General features: G+C 45.9%; 1 protein-coding gene across 1 annotated transcript in view; it reads left to right on the forward strand.

Moving 5' to 3' along the window:
• Positions 1 to 11,535, forward strand: part of TBC1D10B (TBC1 domain family member 10B) — a 339,453-nt gene extending 327,918 nt beyond the window's left edge. The window contains exon 9 of the mRNA XM_085618470.1: positions 9,422 to 11,535. Within this exon, the coding sequence (XP_085474596.1) occupies positions 9,422 to 10,378 (957 nt within the window). The 3' untranslated portion in view covers positions 10,379 to 11,535. The remainder of the gene's footprint in view (positions 1 to 9,421) is intronic.
• Positions 11,536 to 11,816: the final 281 nt, after the last annotated feature.

An 11,816-nucleotide genomic window follows, 5' to 3' on the forward strand; every position in this document is an offset into this window, starting at 1 on the left:
CGCAGAGCTCCAAATTTACGATCTCTTATTGTGAGAGCTGAACTCAAGCAAGCTGTAACAAATGCAGGGGTTCATTGCTGTGACTCTAAAAGGTGCATCACGTGTGAATATCTTTTACAAACATCATCTGCAACTAGTTCTGTTACGAGAAGGACCTATGCAATAAGGCAGCATCTTACATGTCGCTCAACATGCATTATTTATGTGATTCAGTGCCAACGGCAAAGCTGTAAAAAGCAATATGTAGGCCAAACAGTGAATGACCTCCGTACACGATTCAGGAACCACAAATCTGCAATAATTAATAAGAAAATTGACCAGCCTGTAGCCAATCATTTTAACCTTGTGGATCATTCACTATCAGATTTGAAGATTTTCCCCGTGGAACATGTTTCAAAGGAAGAACTACTGGACTCCAGGGAAAACTTCTGGATGTACCGTTTAAAATCACTGCATCCAGATGGACTGAACATTACTGACAACACAACCTGATTACTGCATATCTCAAGAGCTCTCTGGACTGCATTGATTCCACATTCCAAATGGAATCTTCACTCATGATGCTTTTTGAAAATTCAGCTGTCATCTGTGCAGCCACAGAGCAAACCATCTTGTACTACCTGAGGAAGGCGGAAGCTGAAACGTTGTAGTGGAAATATATTTTTGTTCTTTGGTGAATCTATCTGTTTGAGTCACTTCTTTCTTGGATATATATGTTTATATACCTATAGTCTTTTTGAACTGGGTATTGTGGTTACATTGATTCTTATGTACCTTGTATTGTTCTGATATCACTGCTCACTACTCTTATTCAAGCATGTGAATCTATGAAAGACACCCCAATACTGGAGAAGAACCAAAGTTACTTACCTGTTAACTGTGGTTCTCCAGTATTGATGTCTTTCATAGATTCACATGCGACCCACCCTCCTCCCCTCAGAGGCTCTTTTTTTCTACTTGACTCTATATCACTCTTGTGCTACGAAAATCTGAGGGCCTGAGCCTCTGAGGAGAACATTCTAAGAGGGTGCGGACGCCTGATTGGCTGGAATTTGGACTAAAGCATAATGACAGTAATATGTTATAGAAGTGACAAGTTGTCTATCCATAAAAACTCTGGTTTTACTTTCTTTTATGCCTATATTGGCTTATGTTATTACTACATTGCTATGTTATGTACCGTGGGACTCCCACTTCGACGACGAGGAATTTTCAAGCATGTGAATCTATGAAAGACAACAATACTGGAGAACCACAGTTTACAGGTAAGAAGCTTTTGTTCTTCTTGCACTTCATCCTTCTTGATGCTACTCCTGGTTGCTATGTGCTTGATCTTTGTAAACTGATGTTTGTGTACTCCTGCCTCCTTTCATGTTCCCAACTGTTTTGGGTGCAGGTTTGCACCCTAATTTGCTGTTTGTCATGACATAAAAATGAAATATATATATGGTTTTTTTTTTTTTTGGATTTTTATTTTATTAGAAACCGTTAGCACACAATAAAAGACCTACAAGGGCCTACAACCACCAGGGCCGGCCGCTATAGAGCCCGAGGGCCCGCAGTGTAACGCCATACATTCAAATGAACCAGCGGCAAAGTACCCGGCAGTCCGTAAGCACCTATAACAGACCATGGCCATAGGCCAGGAGCGGTTTAAGACAACGGTTTCATTTTTTATTAAACATAACACACACTCAAGGCAATGAGAGTCCGAGATAGCAGCGTGCTCTTCCCAGGACGGGGAACAACATACAGTGTCCAAAACGATTCTGGTCCAGAAGCGGTGAAGGGGGGCAATGGGAAAACAAAGCATGGAACACACATTACACACTCCCGCAGAATGCGCAGCTAGGGGGTCAAAGCAATATCGACCTCTAATGGCAAAGGCGGGGCGCAGATACGGCCTCGATATAAATTCCACGGACCCCATACCCTACTCCATTTCCCTGGCTTACCTCTCGCCACATACACCGTCTTTTCCCTAAACATACACCAGTCCATATTCTCCTTCCATACATCAACCGTGGGCAGCCTCGGGGAGCCCCATAGCTGTGCAATGTTACTCTTAGCCACCATATACCCCAAGGTCACCCACTGCGTCTGTGCCGCATTGCAATCATTCGGTTCCCAGACATTCAACAAACACCTCCTAGCCTCGGGCAACAGGGCTACGTGCGTGACCCCCTCCAGTACAGTATGGAGACCGTTCCAGAATCGCACAATCTCCGGACATTCCCACAATATATGAAGGAACGTGCCCGGCAGGCCACATCCACGCTTACACAATCCATCCATCGAATAACCCATACGCAGCAAACCGGGCCCTGTGACATACACTCTATGGAGGATCTTCAGCTGTACAAACCGGAGGCGGGCCGGGATCGCCACCTCCTTCGGGGAGGCCACCGCCGACACCGTCCTCATCATCCAGCTCTAAGCCATCGCCTGTCCATGCCTCCCTCAGACGGAGCAGCAAGTCCGCGCGATCGTTGATGAGTTTCTTGTAAATCAAAGAAATAGTGCTGTCGGGCACATAGCCATCCAACACTCTATCCTCCAGTGGAGAATACTCGGGGATGGCAGCAGTGTCCGGAAAAAACGAACACAGCGCATGGTGGACTTGAACATATCGGAAATACTCTGCATCGTTCAATTTATATTCCTTTTTAAGCATTTCAAACGTTTTGAAAGCTCCCTTCACCCAAAGATCACCCACCTTACATATACCAATCATGTCCCATTTCTCAAAGCCTTTCGATCTCCACAAACAGCCCAACCGCCCAGAGGCATACAGCGGCGTCGCCCGAGTCAAGCGATCCCTCCACCCCATCGCAGCATTCGCCGCGTGCCACACACGCACCGCCACCCGCGTGGGTCCCGTCAGCCGCGTGTCCGGGGTCACCGAGTACAGCGCCCTATTATAATCCCCACCTGGAAGCAGGAATTTATCCATCTCGAACGCCGGGTTTAAGGCAGGACCATATATCCCGTGGTTCACAGCCGCCAACTGAGATGCCCAATAGTATCGTTTGATATCAGGGAGTGCAACCCCCCCATCGTACCAAGGAAGCATTAACTTGGCGAGAGCAATCCGCGGCCGCCCGTCCCAGAACAGTTGACCCTGAAGACCCTCAACCTCCCAGAAATAGCGGGCCGGTACGACATCCAGAGTATTTTGCAAGGCGTACAAAAAGCGAGGCAGCGACATCATTTTGAACAATGCCGCCCGTCCAAGCGGTGAAAGCGGAAGTCGTCGCCATCTTGCGACGTCGGCCTTCAGCCGCTGGAGGGGAGGGAGAAGGTTTCGCTCATAACGGACCGCGGGATCCAGTGAGATAAAGATTCCCAAATATTTGAACCCCAGGGTAGCAACCTGAACAGGGCAGTCTTGCGGCAGGAGGGGGGCTTCCCCGGAGAGGACGTAGACGCACGATTTGGCCCAGTTGATAACCAGGCCGGAGTTGCGGCCAAAGGAAGTCAACACGTCCACCAATACCATTAGTGACTGTCGGGGGGGGAAGTGAGATATAGAAGGATGTCGTCCGCGTAAAGGGAGACACGGTCTTCGAATTCCGGCGTCCATCTAATGCCTCGCAACGACGGCTCCCAACGCAGCCAGGCGGCGAGAGGCTCCAAAGAAAGCGCAAAGAGAAGGGGTGATAGCGGACATCCCTGTCGCGTACCCCTCCCCAGTGCGAAGGAAGCAGACACCCTACCATTCACCACCACCTGAGCCAGTGGGTCAGCGTATAACAATTTTACCTAACCAATAAACTCAGGGCCGAATCCAAATTTCGCCAAAACGGCCCAAATATATGGCCACTCCAAAGTGTCGAACGCCATAGTAGCATCTAGAGATGCCAAGATGGCCGGCTCCCGTATAAACTCGGCTCTAGCCAGCACACCGTGTAACCGCCTCAAATTTAGGGCGGTATTCCGATGGGGTATAAAACCGGACTGATCCTGATGAATCAAGTCGCCCGCGACCCGAACCAGTCGGTTAGCCAACACCTTGGCCAGAATTTTGGGTTCTGCGTTCAACAGCGAAATGGGCCTATAGGAGGCGCAGCGGTCTCGCGGCTTCGCATCTTTGTGTATCACCACTATGGTGGCGAGGCGTTGGTCAGGGGGAAGGAAGCCCGCCGCACGTGCCGCCGAAAACATGTCACGAAGATACGGCGCTATCTTATCAGGACGTAACTTGTATAGCTCAATGGGAAGACCATTAGGACCACCCGCCTTACCAGACGCGATCGAGCGAATGGCCAAAGCAATCTCATCTGACAACAACTTCGCCTCCATCAATGTTGCATCCGCCTCCGATAAGGTTGGCAGTGCGATGTCTCGAAGCAACAGATGAGAATCCTCCTCCGAACGCACGGAAACCGGAGAGTATACCCCGCGGAAGTGATCCGCGAAGCAGTCAACAATCTCAACAGGGTCAGTCACACGAACTCCATCCATTCTCTCCACAACGGGCACCACCCTGCTCGCTCTCTCCTTCTTATCCAACCAAGCAATCAACTTCCCGGCCTTATCCCCCACGTCATACAGACGCCCTTGCTGTTCTCTATACATCCCTTTAGCAGCTTCCGTGACTAGCGCTCTATAATCTGACTGTTTGAGGCTGAGAACATGCAATTTCTCATCAGTAACTCCACGCTCCAAGTCCTCCTCCATTTCAGCTATTTCAGTCTCCAGGCGAACCACCTCAGCCCTCTCGCACCTCTTAGTATGGGAGACAAGAGACAAGGCCTGCCCCCTGACCACCACCTTATAAGCCTCCCATAGGGAGACGGCCGACGACACCGACCCCACATTATCAGTGAAGTAGTGATCAGTGGACTTGACCAACTCCGCGCGGATCTTAGGGTTACGAAGATACCAGGGGCCAATAGGTGCCACTCTTCCCTCTGTGCCAGGGTCAACCCTCAGTTGCAACCATATAGGGGAATGGTCAGAAATACCTCTGGCTACGTGACGCACCTCCCCAATCATCCCCGCTTGGGTCGCCGGCATGAGCATATAGTCGAGTCTCAAGAGACTCCCATGGGCCCCCGAGTGAAAGGTATACTGCGCTTGTCCCGGGTGCATCATTCTCCAGCAATCTACCAGTCCCAAAGTGTCCAAAAAACTCCCCAACCAGGCCTGAGCCCTAGGGAGATCCCTGGGGGGGTGACGGTCCTCCAATCCAGAGACCACGGCATTAAAGTCTCCACCCAACACCAAAACCCCCCCAGGAAGCCCCAGAACCAAACGCCCCAAGTCAGCAAATGTAGTCGTCTGCAACGCCGGGGGCACATACACAGCCACCAGTGAGATGGTTCTACCCTCCCATCTCCCCACCAGTGCCAGTGTTATATTTTTTCCATAAACATTGACATCCTCCATTTAAAAAAAACACGCCAGAAGAAGGAAGCAATTAACACTTCATCAAGCAGTGCACTAGGACCAACTTCCCATAAATAGCGGTTTTATACCATAGCAGTTTATCCACCAAAATGCATGGGCTAGTGGAACTGGCTTAGTGGCTTTCTAAATCTCAATATTTGGTTTTGCTTACATCATCTGACCTTTGACTAGTCCATCCTGGTACCATCACAAGATGTCTTATGTACCTGATGACCTCTCTGGGGGTCTGGAGAGTAGTCACTCCGATGTTCACAAACTTGATTTCGATTGGAAGACGGATACGCGGGAGATTTTCACACGGAAGTAAGTGTTGAAGGAGTAACATGATTAAAGCACCGCTACGTTACTTAGCTTAGAACAATAGACTCACAAGCTGGCGTCTTTACGTGCAATTAAACGCATAAAAAGACATTTAGAATACGAAGGATTTAAGTGTACTATCCTAGTTATCACAGCATGAGCATTTGTTTACTAATAATGATATTGTCCATTGCTATAGAAAACATGTGTCACCGTATTTTGTTAGATTATAGGTGGTTCAGAGCACTTGATTTTCGTTTAAGAGCGACACTGGTTGAATTTACTTTTGATTCAGACAGTTCAACATTTTGATGGGAACTGAGAGAGTTTAGAAATGCGTGATATTCTAATATTAGTAAAACACGTTTAACAGACAGTTATGCAACAACAACAGTGTTGAACAAGCATTGTATTAATTTCTTTTAACAGGCTGAGTAGCGCTGAATATTTTCTTTGTCTTTTCCATTTATAGACCCCTGAGGAAGGGTCATTTTGTTGACCCGAAATGCATTGGGTAGTTGTGAAAGTGTCATGTAAAAATACTTCAGCAAAGAATGAATTTGCGATAAACAAAACACGGAAACATAAATGAAAATAAATACAACGGATTTCAAACAAAATTGAAATTTTGAAAGAATTGTTTTTTTGAAAGTATTGAACTGGAAGTAGACCTCTATAGGTCTCAGTATATCTGTGCGCACCTCCAACCTGGAAGCGGAAAACCCCACTTTCTTTCAATTCACTTGACCTCTCTGGGGGTAACATCACTAAAAAACATGGAATTTCTACAGCAAGTTTATTTGTATCTCGAATTACAGCATCAATAGTCCAAGTACAACTATTGTATGACCAGACACACCTTGAAAAGCTGAAGCACCGCTTCAGTTGTTGAGACAGTGGCTCATATCTAAAGTCATGGTTTCAAATGCTGAACAGCCTGATAGGACCAGGCAGAAGGTCAAAATAACAAGGGTCAGTCCTTAATATCCAATTACAGCCATCAGATTTTCAAGCACATCCAACATATACCCAGACAGCATCTGAGATGCCCATGCATTGCTTCAAATGCTCAGAAGCATGTATTAGTGGTGACCCCCACTGTCATGTAAATGGTCAGAATCTTAACACATAAATATTTTGGGAAACCACATTGGAAGTCTTGCAATCCAAGTAAGAGCTTTTGAAATTGAGTGCTTTCCAGTGGCCCTTGCTTCACTGGTGTACGTAGAACCAAGTGCCTTACCTGCATACATCAGGCGTTTCCATTTCCAGGAACCCATAGTCAAGTTTCATCTATTTAATGAATTTGATAACCCATTGCTAAAGAGGGTGCACACCTCGGTGAATCCCTCCTCTGTTTTCCATATTCCCCATTAGCCATCCGCAGGGAGAAGTCTGAATTTTCGAGCAGTGGTGTAAAGGAGAATGAAGTAAAGTATTGAAGTCCCTGTTTAATACCTATTTAGTTCCATGCTTACAATGTTGCTCTAAAAAATGGTGAGACATAGAGGTTCTTTGCTCTCAATTGTTTCCGATCCCATTGACCTCAAAGTTGTCATACTTAAAGCGTATAGTGAATGAAACTCCTGGGCTTTTCTGCATCTTTCCTGACCCAATCATGCATAAAACTCAACTGTGCTCCAGACAGTACCATTGTAGATTTGGGATAACATGGCTGAAGCCTATACTAGCGATTAACTGTGCTCCTCTTTAGGCCCCTCCTAAATGAAGTTTTTGAATGTCACTTGGAGTTTCATCTCCTGAGGCTTCTAAAGTGACAATTCTCAGAGAGACCCTTTTAAGAATTCTGACCTATACTATCTGCCTGTTGTGAAGACCTCCCAACTTATTTTCTACAATTCCATACCGTATTCAGTACCACTACATTTAATTGCCTCATTGTCCAAGTGAGCTATCTGCATGCCTTCTGGAATATTGTAATACCCTTGTGATCGTCAGGTAAGTTATTAGCTTAAAAACCTGTTATATTGATCTTAAAATTTGGACCAATAGTGCAGGCAAGTAAGGTTCAAGCTCAACAATGGAGGCCAGTATATGATCAATGAACATGTTTGAAAAGCTCCCCAATTTGATGCCCTGTATTGCCCTACGAGCACATTCTCTTCCATCCTAAGGGCCAAGGGAAAAGCTGCCCATTCACACTAACTCCAGTGGGAGATGACTTGTAGGTCACTGTTACCTGTCTTATGAAGTGTTCTTCAAATCTCATTTCCATCAACATATCTAAAATGTCCAATCCGCTCTGTTGAATGTCTTCTTTTCTTTTTACTGCTGTGCTTCACAACATCTCATTAGGTGAAGGAACTCCATTGAGTTATTCCCCATAGGCAACCCCTTATATATTTTGTCTGATTTGAATTTACTAGTTAAGCCATCACCCTGTCTAGTCTTGCCACTAGACATTTATTCAGAAATTTGCCTTTCACATTCAGAAGTGAAATGTGCCTGCGTGAGTCTGGAGACTTTTGTTTTTACCAGACTTTGAGATTAAGAAGGCAGTGAACTCCATTATTGTTGGAGTAAGAGTTAGTGCTGCCACAATAACATTAATGACCTCCCACACATTTTCAGTTAGCACAGCGGCAAATTGCTTATCAAAGTTAGTTGTAAGCGAATCCAGGATTGACACTTGAACATTATTCAGGATGCTTATGGCTGGCACAACTTCTTCACTTGCAATATGTGTTTGCAGTAGAGCCCAATTCTCCACTCTTGTTGTTTTAACTTTGCTCATTAAGGATCATCATGAAATATACCCACTAATGCCCAGGAAGGGTCTTAACTATGATATTAAAAGAGAGCAGTTAAATGTAAGATTATAGCCCGCTCATGCATCTGTCTGTGCTTGATGAATGCATGCAATCTAGGTCGTCAACGGACACATAAAATGTAGTTTTAGAAAACTGCAATTTCAGATAAGTAACTTTTAAATCCGTGGCTTTTCTCATTATTCTTTTAGCTACAATGCAATGGATCCAAGCCTCATAATTGTATTTAACAAGTTTAGCTTGTCATGTTGGTTCTTTGCTCTTTACACATCTGCCTTTTTCTCTTCTCAGCCAAGAGAATGGTTGTTGTGCTGTTTTTGCTCCATCCAATTTCTTCTTCACCCCTCCACCCACCCTCTTCCAACACCAACGAAAATCCAACTAATTTCTCTTCCAATAAATACTGGTCTACTTGAAGGAGAAACGGTACTTACTTTACCACAGGTTGCTGAATGACATCACTGATCCCAAGTGAGCAAGACCACACTGAAGATAGGAGAGCTGGAGAGGATTAGCTGCTGAGTGCTTCTCGTGTTAATTCCGGGTTCATGCTGAAAAGGATGTTTCTGTGTACATTGAAATATCTCAAACACCCACAGTCCATTGTGCTCACTATTGTATTACAGCGAGTTTCACGATGCTATGGAGACTTGTGTACACACCTGCCCCCACCCCATACCAAAATAGACATTGTTTATTAGTACCCACCCAGTTTCTATCGAGAGTCAGGGAAACAGTGAATGACAGGAAGTATGCAGGCTATTGGGGACTCCTGGACTTACACATAGTACCACTTATCAGAGGTTTTACTTCTATTAGTGAGATGTTTAAGATACCAATGCATACAAGGACTCTGAGTAATGTAGATCTTCACATCAAAAGAATGATTGTATTGTAATTATATCCTCTTTCTCTTGCAGATAAGTGCTCTGCCTGTGACCGAGGCCTTAATTGAGCGTGAGAACACCACCCAGCTAAAGAAGTGGCGTGAGAATCGTGGTGAGTTGCAGTACAAGCCATCACGTCGACTTCATGGCACGCGTGCCATCTTTGAGGAACACCACCGCATGAACCCACCCCTGACCACGAGCTCCAGCCTCCTCAGTCTGACCAGCCTGCGGCGGGCCTCCAAAGAAGAAAGGTGGCGTGACAAGGGGCAGAGAGATGCTCCTGGGTTTTCACCAGCCCATTCCATTGGTAACCTGGCACTTTCCTCTGGGCCCACAGCCGCCCCATCAGCGCCTGTTAACCTGAGCTCTAACAACATTACTAAGATCAAAGGCCAGAAGACAAAGGGGAAGGTGGAGAAGGCCGATGGGGAAGTGAAAAAGCCGACTCTCGGGCCTATGCCTCCTGTTCAGGTGGTATCTGAGGGACTACACCCGGCTCTGCCCTCTCCCACAGGCAACGTCATGCCCCTCGGTGAGCCTAAGAAATCCAAGGACCGCAAGAAAGAGAAAGATTATGAGAAACAGCGAGCCAAGGAGCAGAAGGAGAAAGAGAGACAGGACAAGGAGAGAGAGAGGCTGGAGAAAGAGCTTGAGAAGCAGCGAGCCAAAGAGCTAAAAGAGAAGGAAAGACTGGACAAAGAAAGAGAGAGACTGGAAAAAGAGAAGGAGAAGAAGCTTCAGAAAGAGAAGGCAAAGGAGGAAGCCAAGTTGAAGAAGGATCGAAAGATGTCCTTTCGCAAGAAGGAGTCTTCCGATGTGCTTCCAGGGGCTCAGGAAAAAGGGACTGGAGATGCCTCAACCCTCTCTGAGAAGGCAGAAGGTGGTAGTGACAATGCAAGCATACCAGTGTCTCATGTGGCAGCTTCAGAGAAATCTGACCCTGCTGACAGCTCTGGGGCAGCTGTGGTTCAGGATTCCTACTTCTGAGGTAGAAGAGGATGTGATATGGGATAAGAGCAGCAGGCCGGAATGTTCTCCAGTTGGCCAGCGCAGCCAGCACTGTTAGTGTTGGAGGAGCCATCCCGTAACCTGATGCACTGGTTGTATACCCGTGCCACAGCAGGAGATGGGGAAGACGAGGTGGTGACAGAGCCAGTTGTTGGGTGTCTGTACTCATCTCTCCAACCTGTGGGATTTTCCTGTTGCTATTGTAACGTAACCAAGCTTGGGATGCTCCATCTAGCTCAATCAAATGATGTAGGTTTGAAAGACTGACAATATTTCCACAGTAACAAATATTTGTCTGCTTCTCAGTCACCTTAATTCCCCTGAACCCTGTCACCATGTCCTTTTGTTCTTAATTTCGACCACCATTTAGACCACCATGCCCGTCTTTGGACAGAGTTGAGAATTTTTCAGAATTCAGCAAATGTGTTATCACTCCTATATAACTTCTCCCTACTGTGCAGGGGAGGGTCAAGTCGTAAGAATGGATTGTGTTAAGTCTGCGGGATAATGTTCACGATTTAGGGAAAATGTTGAGATTTCGGGACGGGGGTTCCCATGGATGTCACTGTGTGGTGAGTGATTTTTCATGATGATGTGTGAAGGCAAATGACTGTCTATAGTAGCCAACCGGCGATGTTCAAATGGTGGATCACTGTGACAGATACCATTCTTGGGTGGGGTACATGACTTTTTTTCGCACCAAAGTTGTGAGAATGATGTATTCTCATCTGCAGAGATTTGGTATGGGTGTGGAAGAGGAGAAACTAGAGAAACAATCTGAATAGGTAGAAAGCAGAGTTGAGTATATTTGGGTTTGTTAGCGCCTGGATTTCTGGCATTTGTGTAGTGGGATCTGTCTTTGCTGTTCCATTGCGCAAACAGTCCTCCTCCCAGAAAAGCTAGTTGTCACCGAGTAGGATTATAATTAAGGAACACAGGCACAAGGGCTCTGTAATGCTATTGCACATTCTTATTTCGTTGTCCCTTTCATATGGCTGTTCACTTACACTGAACTTCAGGCCACAACTCTGTGGCAGTTGAGCTCAGAACTAAAACCTGCTGTTAAATTGACCAACATATATTCCAGTGAGGATTGAGGACTGAAATAAATCCTTTCCATCCATGTGCTTTACCATATGACGGGTGTATTGGAGTTGATGTTTTAATGTGAAACACTTGCTCTTGGTGAAATTCCTGGATGTTGATCTGGTGTCTGCTGAAAATGGACTCATGCTATACCATAGCTTCTGAACATATAGCCTCTTATTGTCACCCCAGATCATATGATGTTCTTATGTTGCACCTGATAATATGGCCTCTTGGATTTCACTCCTGAGTGACTTGTCTTTTAGTACTTCTAAATTGGCATTTGAGGTCACTCCTGAACCCACCTGTTACCAGGTTCCACATATGTCGA

The sequence above is a fragment of the Triturus cristatus genome, chromosome 7 (genome assembly GCF_964204655.1).
Source record: "Triturus cristatus chromosome 7, aTriCri1.1, whole genome shotgun sequence".
In the NCBI taxonomy this organism is placed as follows: domain Eukaryota; kingdom Metazoa; phylum Chordata; class Amphibia; order Caudata; family Salamandridae; genus Triturus; species Triturus cristatus.